The sequence below is a fragment of the Cottoperca gobio genome, chromosome 6 (genome assembly GCF_900634415.1).
Source record: "Cottoperca gobio chromosome 6, fCotGob3.1, whole genome shotgun sequence".
NCBI lineage: Eukaryota > Metazoa > Chordata > Actinopteri > Perciformes > Bovichtidae > Cottoperca > Cottoperca gobio.
This window is the reverse complement of record NC_041360.1, coordinates 16,251,680-16,266,315: the sequence shown is the minus strand read 5'-3', so window position 1 is coordinate 16,266,315 and position 14,636 is coordinate 16,251,680. Positions and strand designations below refer to the sequence as shown.

The 14,636-nt window shown below is 43.3% G+C and overlaps 1 protein-coding gene across 3 annotated transcripts in view; it reads right to left on the bottom strand.

Annotated features, from left to right (window-relative positions):
• The window catches only part of scaper (S-phase cyclin A-associated protein in the ER), a 57,997-nt gene that overhangs the window by 36,589 nt on the left and 6,772 nt on the right, over positions 1-14,636 (bottom strand). For 2 of the 3 annotated variants that reach the window (XM_029434802.1, XM_029434803.1), the window contains exons 4-19: positions 14,296-14,493; positions 11,533-11,633; positions 10,966-11,082; positions 10,212-10,336; positions 9,814-10,085; positions 8,947-9,294; positions 6,953-7,120; positions 6,764-6,830; positions 6,555-6,672; positions 6,137-6,248; positions 5,553-5,693; positions 5,282-5,437; positions 5,038-5,180; positions 4,837-4,918; positions 4,596-4,748; positions 3,404-3,511 (exon numbers count right to left, since the gene is read on the bottom strand). In XM_029434802.1, the coding sequence (XP_029290662.1) occupies positions 3,404-3,511; positions 4,596-4,748; positions 4,837-4,918; positions 5,038-5,180; positions 5,282-5,437; positions 5,553-5,693; positions 6,137-6,248; positions 6,555-6,672; positions 6,764-6,830; positions 6,953-7,120; positions 8,947-9,294; positions 9,814-10,085; positions 10,212-10,336; positions 10,966-11,082; positions 11,533-11,633; positions 14,296-14,493 (2,409 nt within the window). The remainder of the gene's footprint in view (positions 1-3,403; positions 3,512-4,595; positions 4,749-4,836; positions 4,919-5,037; positions 5,181-5,281; positions 5,438-5,552; positions 5,694-6,136; positions 6,249-6,554; positions 6,673-6,763; positions 6,831-6,952; positions 7,121-8,946; positions 9,295-9,813; positions 10,086-10,211; positions 10,337-10,965; positions 11,083-11,532; positions 11,634-14,295; positions 14,494-14,636) is intronic. The other variant, XM_029434804.1, reaches the window with a different exon arrangement.

The following is a 14,636-nucleotide window of genomic DNA, read 5'->3' as shown; positions in this document are numbered from 1 at the left end:
AATAAAACGGCAAGTATAGTAATTGTAAAAAGTCTCTAAGTAGAGGTTATACACTTCAGACGAGGCATTGAATATATTGCGCGACATGTATATCTACACCTCGAAAATGACACCATTGTATCCTGTAATTGCTGAAAGGCCGGAGGTGTTCCCTCCTGTCTGGCCCTGTCAGATGACTCTGATATTTCCACCAGGAGACAGGGGAATGTAACCCAATTTGAACAACATGATGCATGTGCAAGAAACCAATTACCCAATTATGCTGTCATCCAGCACCCCAGAGGATAGGATGGCCTCACAGAAAAAAAGGGTTTCCATTCAGCAGAGCTAAACTGTGTAGGGTGCCATACCCGTTGGCCACAAGTGTCGTCAGTGCACCTGCTGCCTTGAAAGGGGTTTTCATTTTGGAAAACCAAGTGTCCTTAGGTGGGCAAACTGACCGAATCGAAAAGGTTTCTTTATCATTTTGACTTAAATGCCCTGAAACCCTATTTTCCAAATGAGCTTCTTACTCCGAGTTGGAAATGTTTTGGTTATTTTACATGACGAATATTCCGTGTTTTTTTGTCTCGTCTCTTTTTTCAATGGTTGGAAGTGGGAGAGACTCCATTAAGAAAAGTTGATGTCACATATTCTGGCACCAATCAATATTTGAATCAAAATGTGATGACAGTTGCCAGCAATTTCAATCAAATCTGATTATACCAAACCAACCAGTCCTAATGACGCAAATGAGCAACATTTCTGGGTGTTGAACTCTTAATAAATAATATACAACAATGTTTTTTTCTGAAGTTGAAGTGTGATTGTTGTACTTCGTAATAAATATTCAATATTATAGAAAAATATATAAGATTTGAAGTAACATTTTCAGAAGCTTTAATGTTGATCAAGTAGTTAACTTATAAGTCCTTTTAGTAAAAATGTAGAAAGGGGGTGATGATGAGAACTGCAAGCGATACTACTATGTTTCCCTGGAAGGATGTGTGTGTCTGTATTTGTATGCGTGCACCTCTGACCTCGACTCCATGATAGTACAGGTCACTCATGACTCATGACCGTAGCTGTCCCTCTCTTGGGAGGCAGCTGTTCAGTAATCTCTCTGAGAGGCTATCCAGTACACAAACCACTCACTTAATGGAATTGTTTAAGTAACACATCCAAAACATCTTTGCAAAATCACACTGGTAACATAAAAGGGTACCTGAAATATTAAGCTGTCAAATAAAGTATAATGCTGACATACAGACTGAGAGCAAATAAATATATAAAGATTATATCCCATTTCCTGTTGCTAGGCAAATCTAAATGGTGTATACTTTTGAGTGTTTGAGACAATCAGATTCGATGACAGACAGGTGTCTACCACCAAACTATTGTAACAAAGCAGCAAAGACCCTGGCCTAAGGACATTGCTACTGCACAATACCACAGATTGCCCCTGGTGGGAGTAATACGATACCGATCTACACATCTCTCCCTTTCCCCGACACAAAAAAACCCTATAGAGATCTAAAAAGGGGGCCAACACAAATACAGATTACATGGGATATGTTCATTCACTGCCTCTTTTGTCAAATACAAAGGCCTGAGAGCTAGGCTTTCCATTTGGCGTGAAACAAACGGATGTATTTCATGTTGGCGACTAGATATGACACTACGCTGGATAGAGTTACCGTCACTACAGTGGTTTACATGACATTTTTGTATTGAACTGCGTACTATGTGACATTGAAGGGGGGGGGGGGGGGGGGAGTCACACAAAGACAAAAAAGCCTGAAAACTATTCATTGGTTCTTTCAACAGCAGTCCCACTGCTATAACTAGACGAATGTCAGATCTCAAAACAGTGCAGGGAGGGAGAGGCTCGCTTCAGCTGGCTGTCTGGATATTTCATCAAGGTTCTCAATTTGTAGCTATCAGCGCAGCTTTGACTACAAGACCTTCAGTGCCTTTGGGAGGTCGGTCTGATGCCCTCTGCGGCCTGGTGATCCCTCTACTGGCCATGCTTGCAGAGCACTACAGACAGTCATTCCTCAGAGGAGCCACCAGTTTCTTATCTAAAAGGTGATCAATAAATAAAATCCTCATGTCAGAAGCCATGGGTCTTGGATATTACCTGCATCATATTAACCAAGACAGATGGTGAGTGAAAAGAGGGATTGCAATTTTTTAAGCTCTCTCCGCATACGTCGACCGTACCCTGTTGATAATCATTGTATTTTCAATTTAATTCGCAAGTCAGAACGAGAGGAAATTACCAAATATATAAAAAAAAGGCACAGGGCATTCGCTGCCCGCCTCGGCCGAAAAACTATGGAGTGACCTCTGCACGGTTGAACCAACCATCTTCATTTTAATTAAAAATCTTTCATTGCAGGAAGAGTTATGGAGCCGCAGTCTGGAAAATAGTTGGCAGTGGTATAAATGAAATAGTGATTACCAAAATGAGGTTTGATATAAATAACAAGGGGCCACATAAGTCTATCTAAACAAAGGCTCCAGGCGTAGAGCTATTAGACAGCTTGATGTACTTTCACATAGAATAAGAAAAAGCAGTTCAGGACATCTACATATTATCTATTAGAGATACTACAATGACTAATAGACCAATCCAACCAATTTAGGCTCTAATTCAGCCAGATGCAGAAGAGGACAAGGATGACTTAGAGTTGAGAAAGGGCTTAGACTTTGACTGATAAGTATTGACAAAAAGACAATATGCAAGTTGGTAAAACAGTAAAGCCTCAACATTATAGTTATTGGCAAAACTATATCACATAGAAGGAGATATATTGCAAATGTATATGAAGTAGTGCTTATATATGGACCGTTTATAGCGCTATATTGGTGAAGTGCTTCTCTCCATTGCCTTGTTTATCATACTGTCAAACAGAAAGAAATGACCTGCATTTGGAAAGGAAATGATTTAGAGGAAAGGAAGGAGGGGGTATCAATAATTCCCCGCTGAAAAAAGCTTCGAATGAAGGAGCTGATGGGGCCAAAGGTGCAGCATATAGCACCAACAGTTGTCAGCCTCACAATGAGCACTGCTGAAAAGCCAATCTCATATTGCAGCTTGAGAGGTTACCTTGCATTAACGAGCTGCCTTCCCATGGAAAAGCGCTCTATGACAAAAACAGCCTGGAGACAAGGGGGTGATGTCACCCCTCCACTGAAGCGCTGAACCCTAACTGTGTACATTTCAAGGCCCATTTGTAATCGCACAAAGCCAGCAACAGGGCCGTGGCAGTATACAAGGGGATGCATAAACAATAATGATGGCCACGTCATAAAAGACAACTACGGTGTCTCTTTGTCTTTTTACATGACACATGCAGTAGCAGGGCAGTATTCTTTGACAAGTTGAGTGGATGTTTGTTCCTGGCAGAGTGATACGCACCACTTCCTCATCGGAGAGCTCCCGTCCCTGGATGCTGCTACTGTCTCGCACGGCCTGTTGGTGCCTCTTGCCCTTGGTGTGACTGAACAGGTGCACCTCTGAGGTGATCTACAAACACAAACACAGCGGTCAGAGGTCACTGCTGCGGACACAATGGAGACAGAGGCAGGAAAGGGTCAACAGAGCCCCATGGGAATCTGGTGAAACGATATACCACATAGGCTTTTCAATAGGACATGACCTGTCTCTCCTGAACCTCAGTTTAAAGCAAAGACTAAGGAAAGGAAATGTCATGTTATGTGCAACTTGGCCATACAGATAAGATGCCTTAATCATTTTTATTATCTTGTTTGTATGATACTTATTGAGCCTATAGCAACAGAGTGTAGCTCAACACAATCATTCTTCTGTGATACCAAACAAAGAAAAGTTCAATATGTTTTTAAAAGACCTTAAAATGCATTACAAAATTTGTATTGTAAGTTGTGGACTAAATGTCTACATAAAGTGGCAGGTGTACAGCAAGCAATGTTGTTCTCCCAGCTCTGGCAACAAGCCCATGTAAAATGGTTTGTGTTCAATGTCATTAAATTAAGTGCTTGCTGCTGACCCATCCATGATCTCTGGTGTCAGATGCTGGCCAAGGTCATCCAACATTTTAACAAGATTCCCTCTTTCACCCCCAACCCTCCACTTTATCTGATGCTGGTTTGAAGATTCAAAGTAGTCCCACCCTTGTTGCTGTGGTAGCCCGTCTGTCAGAGATAAATATGTCTGCGTGTGGATTTGTTGCCTGACACTTGAAAAAGCATAATCATGTCCACTCATAAATCTCTGTTTAAGAGTCCATGTTTAATCAATGCAGTTAAATCCTCATTTAAATGTGCCCTCATCCAAAAATCCTCTGAATCACCCTCCTCAGCATTTTTTGTGTATTAACAGCCAACTAAATAACACAGCGGAGTTTGTCCAGAGCTGCTCTGTGGCAGCATCTGTGTCTTCTCTTTCTTTTCCTCACACCCATGTGTACCAAAGACACACACATATTAGTCCAAAGAGTAAGATAATCAGGACTTTTACCATCACATCTCTCTATGATCACAGAGGGAATGGAAGCTAGATTCAACATAGTGTATATAAGTTAGAGACACCAACTTGAACCCTGAGACTGATGCGATGAAATTGTACATACCACAACGCAGCACAGCGAGCACTGTTTCTTCCGCTCATACGGTGTCAGTTTGGGAGCGTAGTCCGTGTTAGCATGTCGACCACTGCTGAGCTCAGCAGCCTTCTCCTTCCTCTGCTCGATTTGCTCCATGTGCCTACGGCTGCTCTCATCATGCTATGGAAGAAACCGGAAACCAAGGATCATAAGGGAAATTGGGATTCCTATATCGATGGAGATGCGAGGCAGCAGGGTTTAAACTTACCTTCATCTGTATTTTCTTCTGCAGCTCCTCCATGGCCTCCTGTTGAGCAGCATTGAGAGCAGCCAGACGCTCCTCTCGATCTCTTTAAATAGAACATAGAAAAGCAGTGAGAAACAACTGTACATGTGCAGTACAAGTCTCACATTTGGAATTGAATCAGCCACTTTTGTATACAGACTGAAGGGATTAGGGACTACATACCTGGCCCTTTCCCGTGCTGCATCTTCTCTAGCTTTCTCTTTATCCTGCTTCTGCTGTTCAATACGAGCCTCCTGCTCCTTCCTCCGCATCAGCAGCTCCTCCACCCGTGCCTGCCGCTCTGCTTCGAGGACCCGTTTGCGCTCCTACAGAGGCAGTAGAAGAGATTGATGAAGATGCATCTAAAATGTGAAAATTAATAAAGTAGAAGAATGAAATGTGAATTGAGCATGGGTTTTTGTAGCACCTGCACAGCCTCATCTCTGGCCTGCTTCTCCTCCTGTCTCCTCTGTCTTTCCTCCTGCAGCTCGTTAAGGCGTTGCTCATACTCATTTAACTTGGCCAGGGCATCATGCCTCTTGTTCTGGGCTTCCAGAGTGTTGATGAAGGCGATTTCATTCACCTGTACAGACACATATATTTAATGGCCGAGGATCTCACACACACACACACACCTTTTTTTTTTCGGGACATTGTGTACGTCACACATATATGGTTACTGCATTTCCCTCCTCTACCTTTGCCTCTTCTTCTTGAGCCTTCTTCACAATCGCCTGGAGCTGCACCTCTCGCTTTAACTCTGCATGTAACAGCTTTTCATCCATCATCCTCCGACGCTGCTCCAACAACTCCTCCTTCCATTTCCTCACCTCCTTCTCCTGCAGAGAGTGAAGAGTGAGAAGCGGGAGGGAGTGAAAATAAATAAATAATAATAATAATGTACATTCTCCTGGACAACACAGACAGTAGATTCCTAATATATTGGTTGCTACCCTCTCCAGTGTGTGCACATGGGGATTAATGCAAATATACACCACTTTAATTTTTATGTGGTTAATCTTGATTTATTCTAGGACTCACTCATCTTGCCATGGGCTGGAGAACAAAAACAAACTTCATGAAAGGCTGTTGATTTTGGCCAGGGGTCTCTCTCACGACTGTCTGCGGCCAGCTGGCCTGGATGCGACAGGAGGGGGTTGTAATATTTAGTGATTCTATCAGGCAGTGTGCTGACAAAACCTCTCGTTATGAGCCAGGCTGGGCTTAGCTTGCATGGAGTTTCTTCAGGGTGCTTTCAGTCAACTCGGCATGTCTTACTCACCCTCTCCAAGAGCTTCTGCAGTTTGAGCGTCTTTTCCTCCCGGAGTTTGTCCCTCAGCTGCTGCGCCTTCAGCTGTTTCTCCTCATGTTTCTTCTTTGACTCGGCAATGGTTCTGTCAAAAACATGGAAACAAATCATTCATCTCTTTCGGTTTCCTCCTCGTCAACAAAAAGCAGACACAGACTCTGATAGGCACTAGTGCCTGTGTAGACGTTCTGGGTGGTACCCTTAAAAGAAAGAGGTCCTAAGGCAGTAAGTGGGGATTGCAGATGAGTAGATTGAGTAGAGCCGATTAGCTAACAAATAACTGATTGTACTGTGTGGATGCTGTCAATGTATGCTAGAAATAAATTAAGCAGGCCGTTGAAAGAGGACAGATGTGCTCAACCAATCACTGCATAAAGAAAATGTTTTGCACCTTTTGCGTGACGGTGAGGACAATTTCTCGTGCATGTGGATCCCATGACCAGGAGGCCGAGCAGGTTCTTCTTCTACAATGTCGCCCCATGAGGTATTCTGACGCCATGGCTCACGAGCTACAGGAAAGATGAGCAAGAAAAATAAACTTCAGTGCAAGGTTTAAAAATAATGAGAGTTTGGTTCCCTTTAAGATGTTGACATCCATACCGTCATAATCTGCCAGCATGTCAGTCCAATCTATATTGACGCCACAAACTCCGTTGCCGATGTTAGCCTGTGGTAAACATTTGTGTTTTTTTATAAGTCTGCATACAATGAAGTACAATCCAAACTTGCATTGCTGTCAAACAAATGGGGCCAAACATTTCCAGTGTCAATGAGCATGATTAATCTTACAGAGAATTCACTTTCGTTGTCTGTCTCCAGGTCGTTGTTCTCTGCCTGAATCTCTCTGGTTAGCTGCTCTTCCTCAGCGATGGCGCTGGCAATCGCCTCCTCGTTGGCCTTCTCCAGTCGGTCGGCGAGCTCCTCTTTCTTGGCCAGGACCTCTGCCATGGACTGGGGCTGAACACATGACACAGATACCACCTCACACACACAGCATTTCACAAACAGTCGAATGAAAGATGGCTAAAATCCATGAAGCTGCTTCAGTTTCCGGGTCCTAGTATTATGAATGCTGACTCAGTCACACTCTCAATGCTTACCAAGGCCATCCTTGTATATGTAGCTAGTTTTTTTAGTTTTTTTATCCTTGCTTACATTATGTCGGGGAAGTGTCTCTATACTTTTGCTGCTCCTTTATACGTAAATTATGTTTATGCAGTGTATCAAAACTACTAAGACAGAGCAGACGTTTTTTTTCCTCTTGTCATTGAGTGAAAAGTATGAAATATCGTAAAAACAGAGAAATCTGGCCAATAATATATTTGAACGAAAAGCTTTCAATGTGTAGCACCTGGAACATTTTTGCTTCTGTGCAGTTGGTCTGATTTATACTCGGGTGCAGGATCCAAAGACTGAGGGGAACACCATATCAACCCAATCACAGTGTGTACCACACAATCATCACAAGAATCACAAGTGAAGAAGCATTCAAGAGTCATGCATGACACATCTACGGTGAGGATGAGGAGATGGTGGAAGGAGGCAACTGATGCTTATACGCCAGGAAACGGTTTCAACCTTTTAAGTATGTGGGAGTTTTCATGACGTGGCAATAATAAGGGAATGACACAGATTACTCCAGAGCAACAACTATGTTAAATCAGTTATAAAGCCTTCTCAACATGATGCGTGTTTTACATGGAGGTATGCATGGGAAGATTCAAAAGTTCTGGATTTAAATCTTAAGCACAAAGGTGTTGCCTGGGCAAGGTCAAAGACGAGACTGGTGTTACATTTGAGGCCAAATAGCATTCACTGCAGATTTCAGTTGAAGTTTTTCCACTTTTTTCAATAGCCACCTGTCGAGATCTGACAGTATCTCACTTAGAGGTGTAGGCATCCTCGGTTAAGTTAAAAGGAGGTCTGTGTTTACACACGCCATGATGCTTAATAATAGTGACAACACCAGAGGGCTATACTACGAAGCGAGATTAGTTTGTTAGCGAGGTATGTTGAGCGCTTTGAGTGATCGCACAGATTGGAAAAAGCGCTGTATAAATGCAGTCGATTTTCTATTTATTTCTCTTTTAATAAAAATCATTTCACTTTGATTTGGCCACAAACTAAAAGTGATTTTCACGTATCCTTCATTATGGTGTCGGACATGAATGCAGGATTTGAGTATAATGTTTAAACATGCCAGTGATCGACCCATTTTGTACGGCAGAAGAATCAAAGGACGCACCAAACGCCCCCTTTTGTGAGAACGCGCACAGAGCCTGAGGAAGAAAACAGTTAGCAGACAGAATATAATCCCGGTTGTGGTACCCGTTATCTGATTATGGTTTAAAGCTTTGTCGAGCCAGCTAAGGCCAAAAACCCTGGCTCTGTCGAACTTGCTGCTTCCGAACACAGACTTCTGATGTAGGCGGACAATGTTTGCCTAAGATCTGAAACCAGGTTGAATACGAACTGGAAACTCAGTCATGGTTCTGCAGCTTTTTATGCACAGAATTTAGTAGAAAAAATAACTAAAACGAGTTGAGAGATTTGTTTTGGGCAACACCCAGGGAGCACTTGCTCGAGTACAAAAGTCATCTACTCACAGCTATTCTTCACAGTGAACGGTTCTATAACAACACTACACAGAGCTATGCAGTACTGCCTGCCCATTTGGTCTGGAGGTTTCTTAAGATTGACTTTGTTTAGGCGGTGAAGTACCCTTGGGGATCCCTCCCTCCCTCCCTCCCACTCCCTCTGCTCCTCCATCTCTCAGCACTCACAGTAGAAAGCTCTGTGGGGTCCAGCACACTCTCCAGTTTCACCGCTGCCATGGGAGTCTCAGCCTGTCCTGGAGCAGATGTGGCCGTGCCCTGCGACGCGCCACCCTCAGCCCCACTGTCCCCCAAGGCCAACAGTGCACCATGCCCATCCGTCGGGGGAAGGTCTGGGGATGTGGAGAGGGCCAGAGCAGGGACTGGGACTGATAAGGTAATGTCTGTTGGTGGGACATTGGCTGAGGATGGGGGGGGCTCTGGGGCTTGGGAAGGGGTAGCTGGTATGGGGGGAGGCGCGTCTTCACAGGGTGCGTCGACAAACTGCCCCGAGTCTTGTACACTCTCTGCTGGGGGCTGCACCGACAGTCACACACAAACACACGCACACTCAATTAAAGACATGCGTATTTCAAGCAATTCATGAGAGCAACAATAAACAAAATCTAAAAAATCAAACCAGTCAATACTCAACACATAGCTGAAAAACACAAATCATGCAGGAAAGCTAATACTGGCATGCCCTAAACATCCAATTATGATCTAAATAAACTGATAGATTAGAAATACTGATCTGTATTTCAAAATCAACCGATGCCTATAACACACTCTTAGCAAGTGTGTCTTGAGGCATCGACAGAGTATTTATTTCATGAGAGTGGAAATGGGCTTTCTGCCTCTGAAATGTCAGTGTACAATCAATCGCCTTAAAGTTGATATGCCTGTCTGGACAGTCTGTCTATGAATATCACGGAGCCCAAAACAAAAACAAATGTGGCTGATAAAATGGTTTCGTATTACTCTGTTCCTTGTGAATAATTGATAGTCAGGGACTTCTCTGGGAGAAAGACGTCACAAGGTGCTGAACCTCAGTACCTCCATCATGTTCCCGTTCTCTGGACGTCCAACCATCTCCAGGGCGTCAGGCGCCACAGGGACTTGCTGCTCAGTGTCCTTGTCCGGGGGACACTCAGGATTGAGTTGTTCCTCCTCCTTTGGCGGCTGAAGTGACTGGTTACACTTGCCGTTGTCCTGATTTGGGGTGACATGAACCAAGACAGGACTGACCTTGGCAACTATGGCAGCAGAGCGAGGCTTGGCAGTACGTCCTCGCTGGACAGTCTCCCAGCCCTCAGCATCCTTTTTACCTGGAAGACACGAGAGGTACTGTGTCAGTCAAGTAGAAGAAGATGTGTTACTGTGCTCTCCATGTTAGAAGGAACCGCATTCTCTTAAATGTACATTCTGCGACTGTGCAGGGGGATAATTCTTACCCAGTTTTTCAACCATGATGGTGGATTGACCGGAGATAGGGAGGGACTGAGTGCACTTCACTCGGTCCGCCCAGCTGGGGCCTGTGTGGGAGAGCCGGGCTGCAGCTAGTGTAGGTGGGGGACCACTGAATAAGAAACACACATCATGCATGAGTACAAACACTTGTGCACCTGTACAAAGTCAGCAGGTAGGATTTTAAATTGTATTACACCATTACATCTAATCTCTGAGCAGCTCCTACTTTGCTGCCTGTCTCAGGGTTCAGCGGTCTGAAGACATTGCCTATCTAACACCCCAGCACTCTCCACTCTGAGATAGCATGAGACTGTATTGGACAACAGGCTTCCGTCATGATCAATATCCATTTCCTGCAGCATCCGATTACAGAGCAGTGCACATATTGAACCGATGCTTCAGCAGTCTTTAACTGACACTTTCATCTACACCTTCCACTGATTCTGTGGCCAAAGAGTGAGAGACTCAACAAATCGCATTAAACAAATGCTTCACAATCAGGAATCAATGGCTGTATTGTTAGATAACGTAGTCTGCGTTTTCTAACCCCTTCAAAAAACAGGCAAAGTGCATCATTTAAAATATTGATTGGTTAATAGCAGGATGCTTTATGATACAATTTTAATCAAATAAAAATGTTGTGTTGATCTTTCAAACTAAATCAAATGTCTAATGGGCTTTGGTGCAGCATACAGGCCTTAAAGTAGGACTAGCGATAAAGACAGTAAGAGAGTTTACCCAAAGCTGAGGACGCGGCGTGCACCTGGAGAAGGAACCATTCTGTCCGCTGAGGGGCTGGGCATCACATGACGTCCCGGAGACATCTTACGCACTTCCCAGGCTAAAGACGTGGGCCTGAACAAAGTCAAAAGTAGCGAGCATTACTTAAATAGCCCTAATTACAATTCCTAGTTGCCAAACACACACATACTTGGCTCACACTTTGGCAAATCAGTTAAATGGCTGATTCACTTGCAGCTATTTCCGAAACAAATGGAGCATGTAAAAGTTTCAGGTTGTCTTATTGATTAACAGTACGCTTTAAATGAACAAATTGGGAGGCAGCACTGGGAATTTCATTTCTTAGTCAATTTACGGTTGCAGTGGTCACTGTGTTAAAGAGAAGCCAATAAACTCATGGATCTCTTTGAATTAAAGCCAAGACTATTGATCCGTTCTGTTTGTGACTCAAAGCCAGGGACCAGACACCAGCACTTCCAGCTTTACCTCAGGGAGCAATTGAAAATGGGGAGTGAATGAGAGTGAGAGATAAAGAAAGGAAGTGAGAAAGAAAGTGAAGATCACCTGTTCTGGGCATCGGTTTTCTCCAACTTCTCCTGAAGTTGGATCCAGTCTATGAGAGCTTTGAAATCACGTACGTAGTTGTCCAACATCATCAACACCTCCTAAAGAAAGCAGTTGCAACAGGACGGAGGATGGTTACAAAGAGATTACAAAACACAAACATGAAGAATGGTACAATATAATAGAAAAGGTGAGTTTCAAAATAAACACATAAGGAAGTAACACACATGCATCAGATTTCACTTAAGAATATTTGTTGGACAAATATTAATGTAAAAATAAGTACATTTTGTTTCATAAACCCAGAAAATATCAATACAATTTCCATTTAAAGGTTCAAAAAATAAATGCAGCACTCAAAACGTCTTCTAACATAACTTTTCCTCATGTCACCACAGGGTTCATACAGCCTAAGGCAAGTTAGACTTAAGTATTTTTAATGGCACTCTCAATTAAATTAAAGACCAATTGCACGTGTAATTTTCCCCTTATCCTGATATGCTCGACGTCAATGCGAGAGGCATTTGAAAAAATAAAGTTTTTTTTAAGAGATGTGACCAATTATTTTGGCATATTAGAAAAGTAGATGCATAAAATATTAATTCACATGCCTTTTTAAATTTGAAAGATGGATTGTAATACCAATTAAGGCCTTATTTTTTAGACTAATGAATTCAATGCCTTTTCAAACTATTTAAAAAAAGGATCTGTGGGAACCCAAACCATGCTTTTAAAAATGTTGCATTGATATCTTTATATCATTTGCATAATGTAAGCCTAGAATGATGGATTATATCTTTCTGTTAGCATTTTAAATAGGGCGTGTCATATCAGCTTTTTCATCAATTACATAAAAACAAATACAAGCATTTCAAATGCTTGTTGAGAGCTCAAGTCTGCCTAAAATCTGACATCAGTGTTGCTTACAAGCAGGAGCTGGCCCACATATAAGCTTGAGAACATAGAAGGCCTCATAGCAAATGCCTAATATCTGCACTTGGACCGACTCACAGTGTTCGTAGGTGGCGGGCCATGTGGAGCTTTTTCCCAGAGCTCTAATGAAACGAACACAACTGATTGATGGGGAGCGTGAAGGGAGTGGTAATTGAGAGTAAAGCTTCACAGTGCTTTTAGTTAATAGACAAGTCAGGCCAGTGAAAGATGTGTCCAGCAGCAGGTCTGCTGATTAGAGCTGGTTAACAGGCAAAGACCACCACGATGGCGTGGTGTTCATTTGGTAATGAAGGCCAAGATGGAGAGAGGTTTGCTGCTCCTCTGACAGATAAACCAACAATGAGTGAAGGCACCATAAAGTAGCTTTCAGCATGTTAACAGGCATACTTACCTAAATACAACCCTCACATAACATTTCATGAGGAATGACAAAATGTTTAACCTTCCAGAGGCATTGCCATAAAATAGGACGGGCAGTAAAAGCCCTGTGGTCCATACACAGAAACAAGAATGGACAGGTGCAACCTAGGTTAGAGTGACTCACTTCAGTAAATAATTCACAGTTTTGATTGTTTTGTATTTTCTAGGTAAAACCAGAAAAGCCTATTTCGGTTCACTTTAACAATTATATCGCAAACAATAATGCCAAGTACTTTTCTTCCCTGGTCCGGGTGATATGTCTAATAAATCAGGGATGGTATAAAGGAACAGTTGATAGGAACTAATTAGGCCTGGGGGCTGTGGGTTAAAGAGGTGTGGGCATTGTTAATAATAATATATGAATCATTCTGCTGGTTGAACAATGTCCCTCTGAGTGGGAACACATATTCAGCGCTGAGGTTCTTATTAAAAATTAGACAAAGCATTACAGTATCTTAGCCTTTTCTGGGAATCGGGCATCACTTCCTGAAAATGATTATGTTGATGTCCATAAGTTCTTGGGAGGAAAATTGTTAGTGTGAGAGCACACAATGCAGATTGCCCGCAGCTACACTGGGGGTTTGTGGCTGGGGGCTATCAGAGCACTCTGCTTCCCCTTCAGATGACTCCATCATCTATCAGTGTCCATTAAGACCAAGCTGGGTGGGATGGGGAATTATAAACAGCACCCAGCTCCATGGCCATTAGACAGCATTAGGGTGTAGAGAGATACAGTGGTATAAGGGGGGAAAAAACACCTACCAGCCAGATGTCACAGGCCAGGCTGATCACACCACAGGGAGCTGCGCTGTGGCACTGACAGCAGGCTAACCCCCCCCCCACAGGGAACTGGGTTACGGTACTGACCGCAGAACGTCACCAGAACCATGCTCAGCATAATGCAGCATGGCAGAAGAATCAATAAAACACAGGACTAGCAGTATCATACCAACACGCCCCGGAGCAACATCACGGTGTCACTCCAAGGCTGCACCAAAACAAACACACAGATCCACAGAACAGAGAATAATGTCAGAAACACTGTTATTAAAACATGTAAATGCCCGAAGACAAAACACAATGCACATACAATGTTGTTTACAGTCTGTCATCAAACCAGTGAGCCAGGCCCAAGAGAGAGTCCTGTGATAATTATTTCAGCAGCGAGCCTTCAGAGAGCCCCTCTGACATGAAGCAGAAATCAAGAGGAATGCGAGCTGAGAGGGATACAATTTGTTATGATCTCAATGTCCCCCTCTAATGTTCAGAAATCTGAACAACATTCCTTCCGGTTTGCTCAGTTTAGATCATGAACCCACTTATTCTGAAATTAGAATTTGCATTTCTACCTGGTCCATTGTTTTTCTTTCCTCCTCAAAGCAGACTGACCTTGCATTCTACGACACTCTGATCAGATTCACAGGTGACGTAAATCTCGTCCACAGCTCGACGCAGGTTGTCGAAGAGGAAAGCCCAGTAGCGTGCTCGGAGGTCCACCTTGCGGGGCTGCCTGGCTTTGGTTGGGCTCTTCTCTCCCCCCTTGTCCAACAAGGCACCAGCTGTGCTTTTACTTTCCACACCAACATTCTGTTGAGAAAATGCGTGGAGCAAACATTATGGTAACAATGACAAACCCATTGCAGTGTCTTGGACTGTTGGCTGGGACATGAGGTTACGCTATTATATGCTTTATATTACCACTACCAACCATGCATATATAGCATGAGATT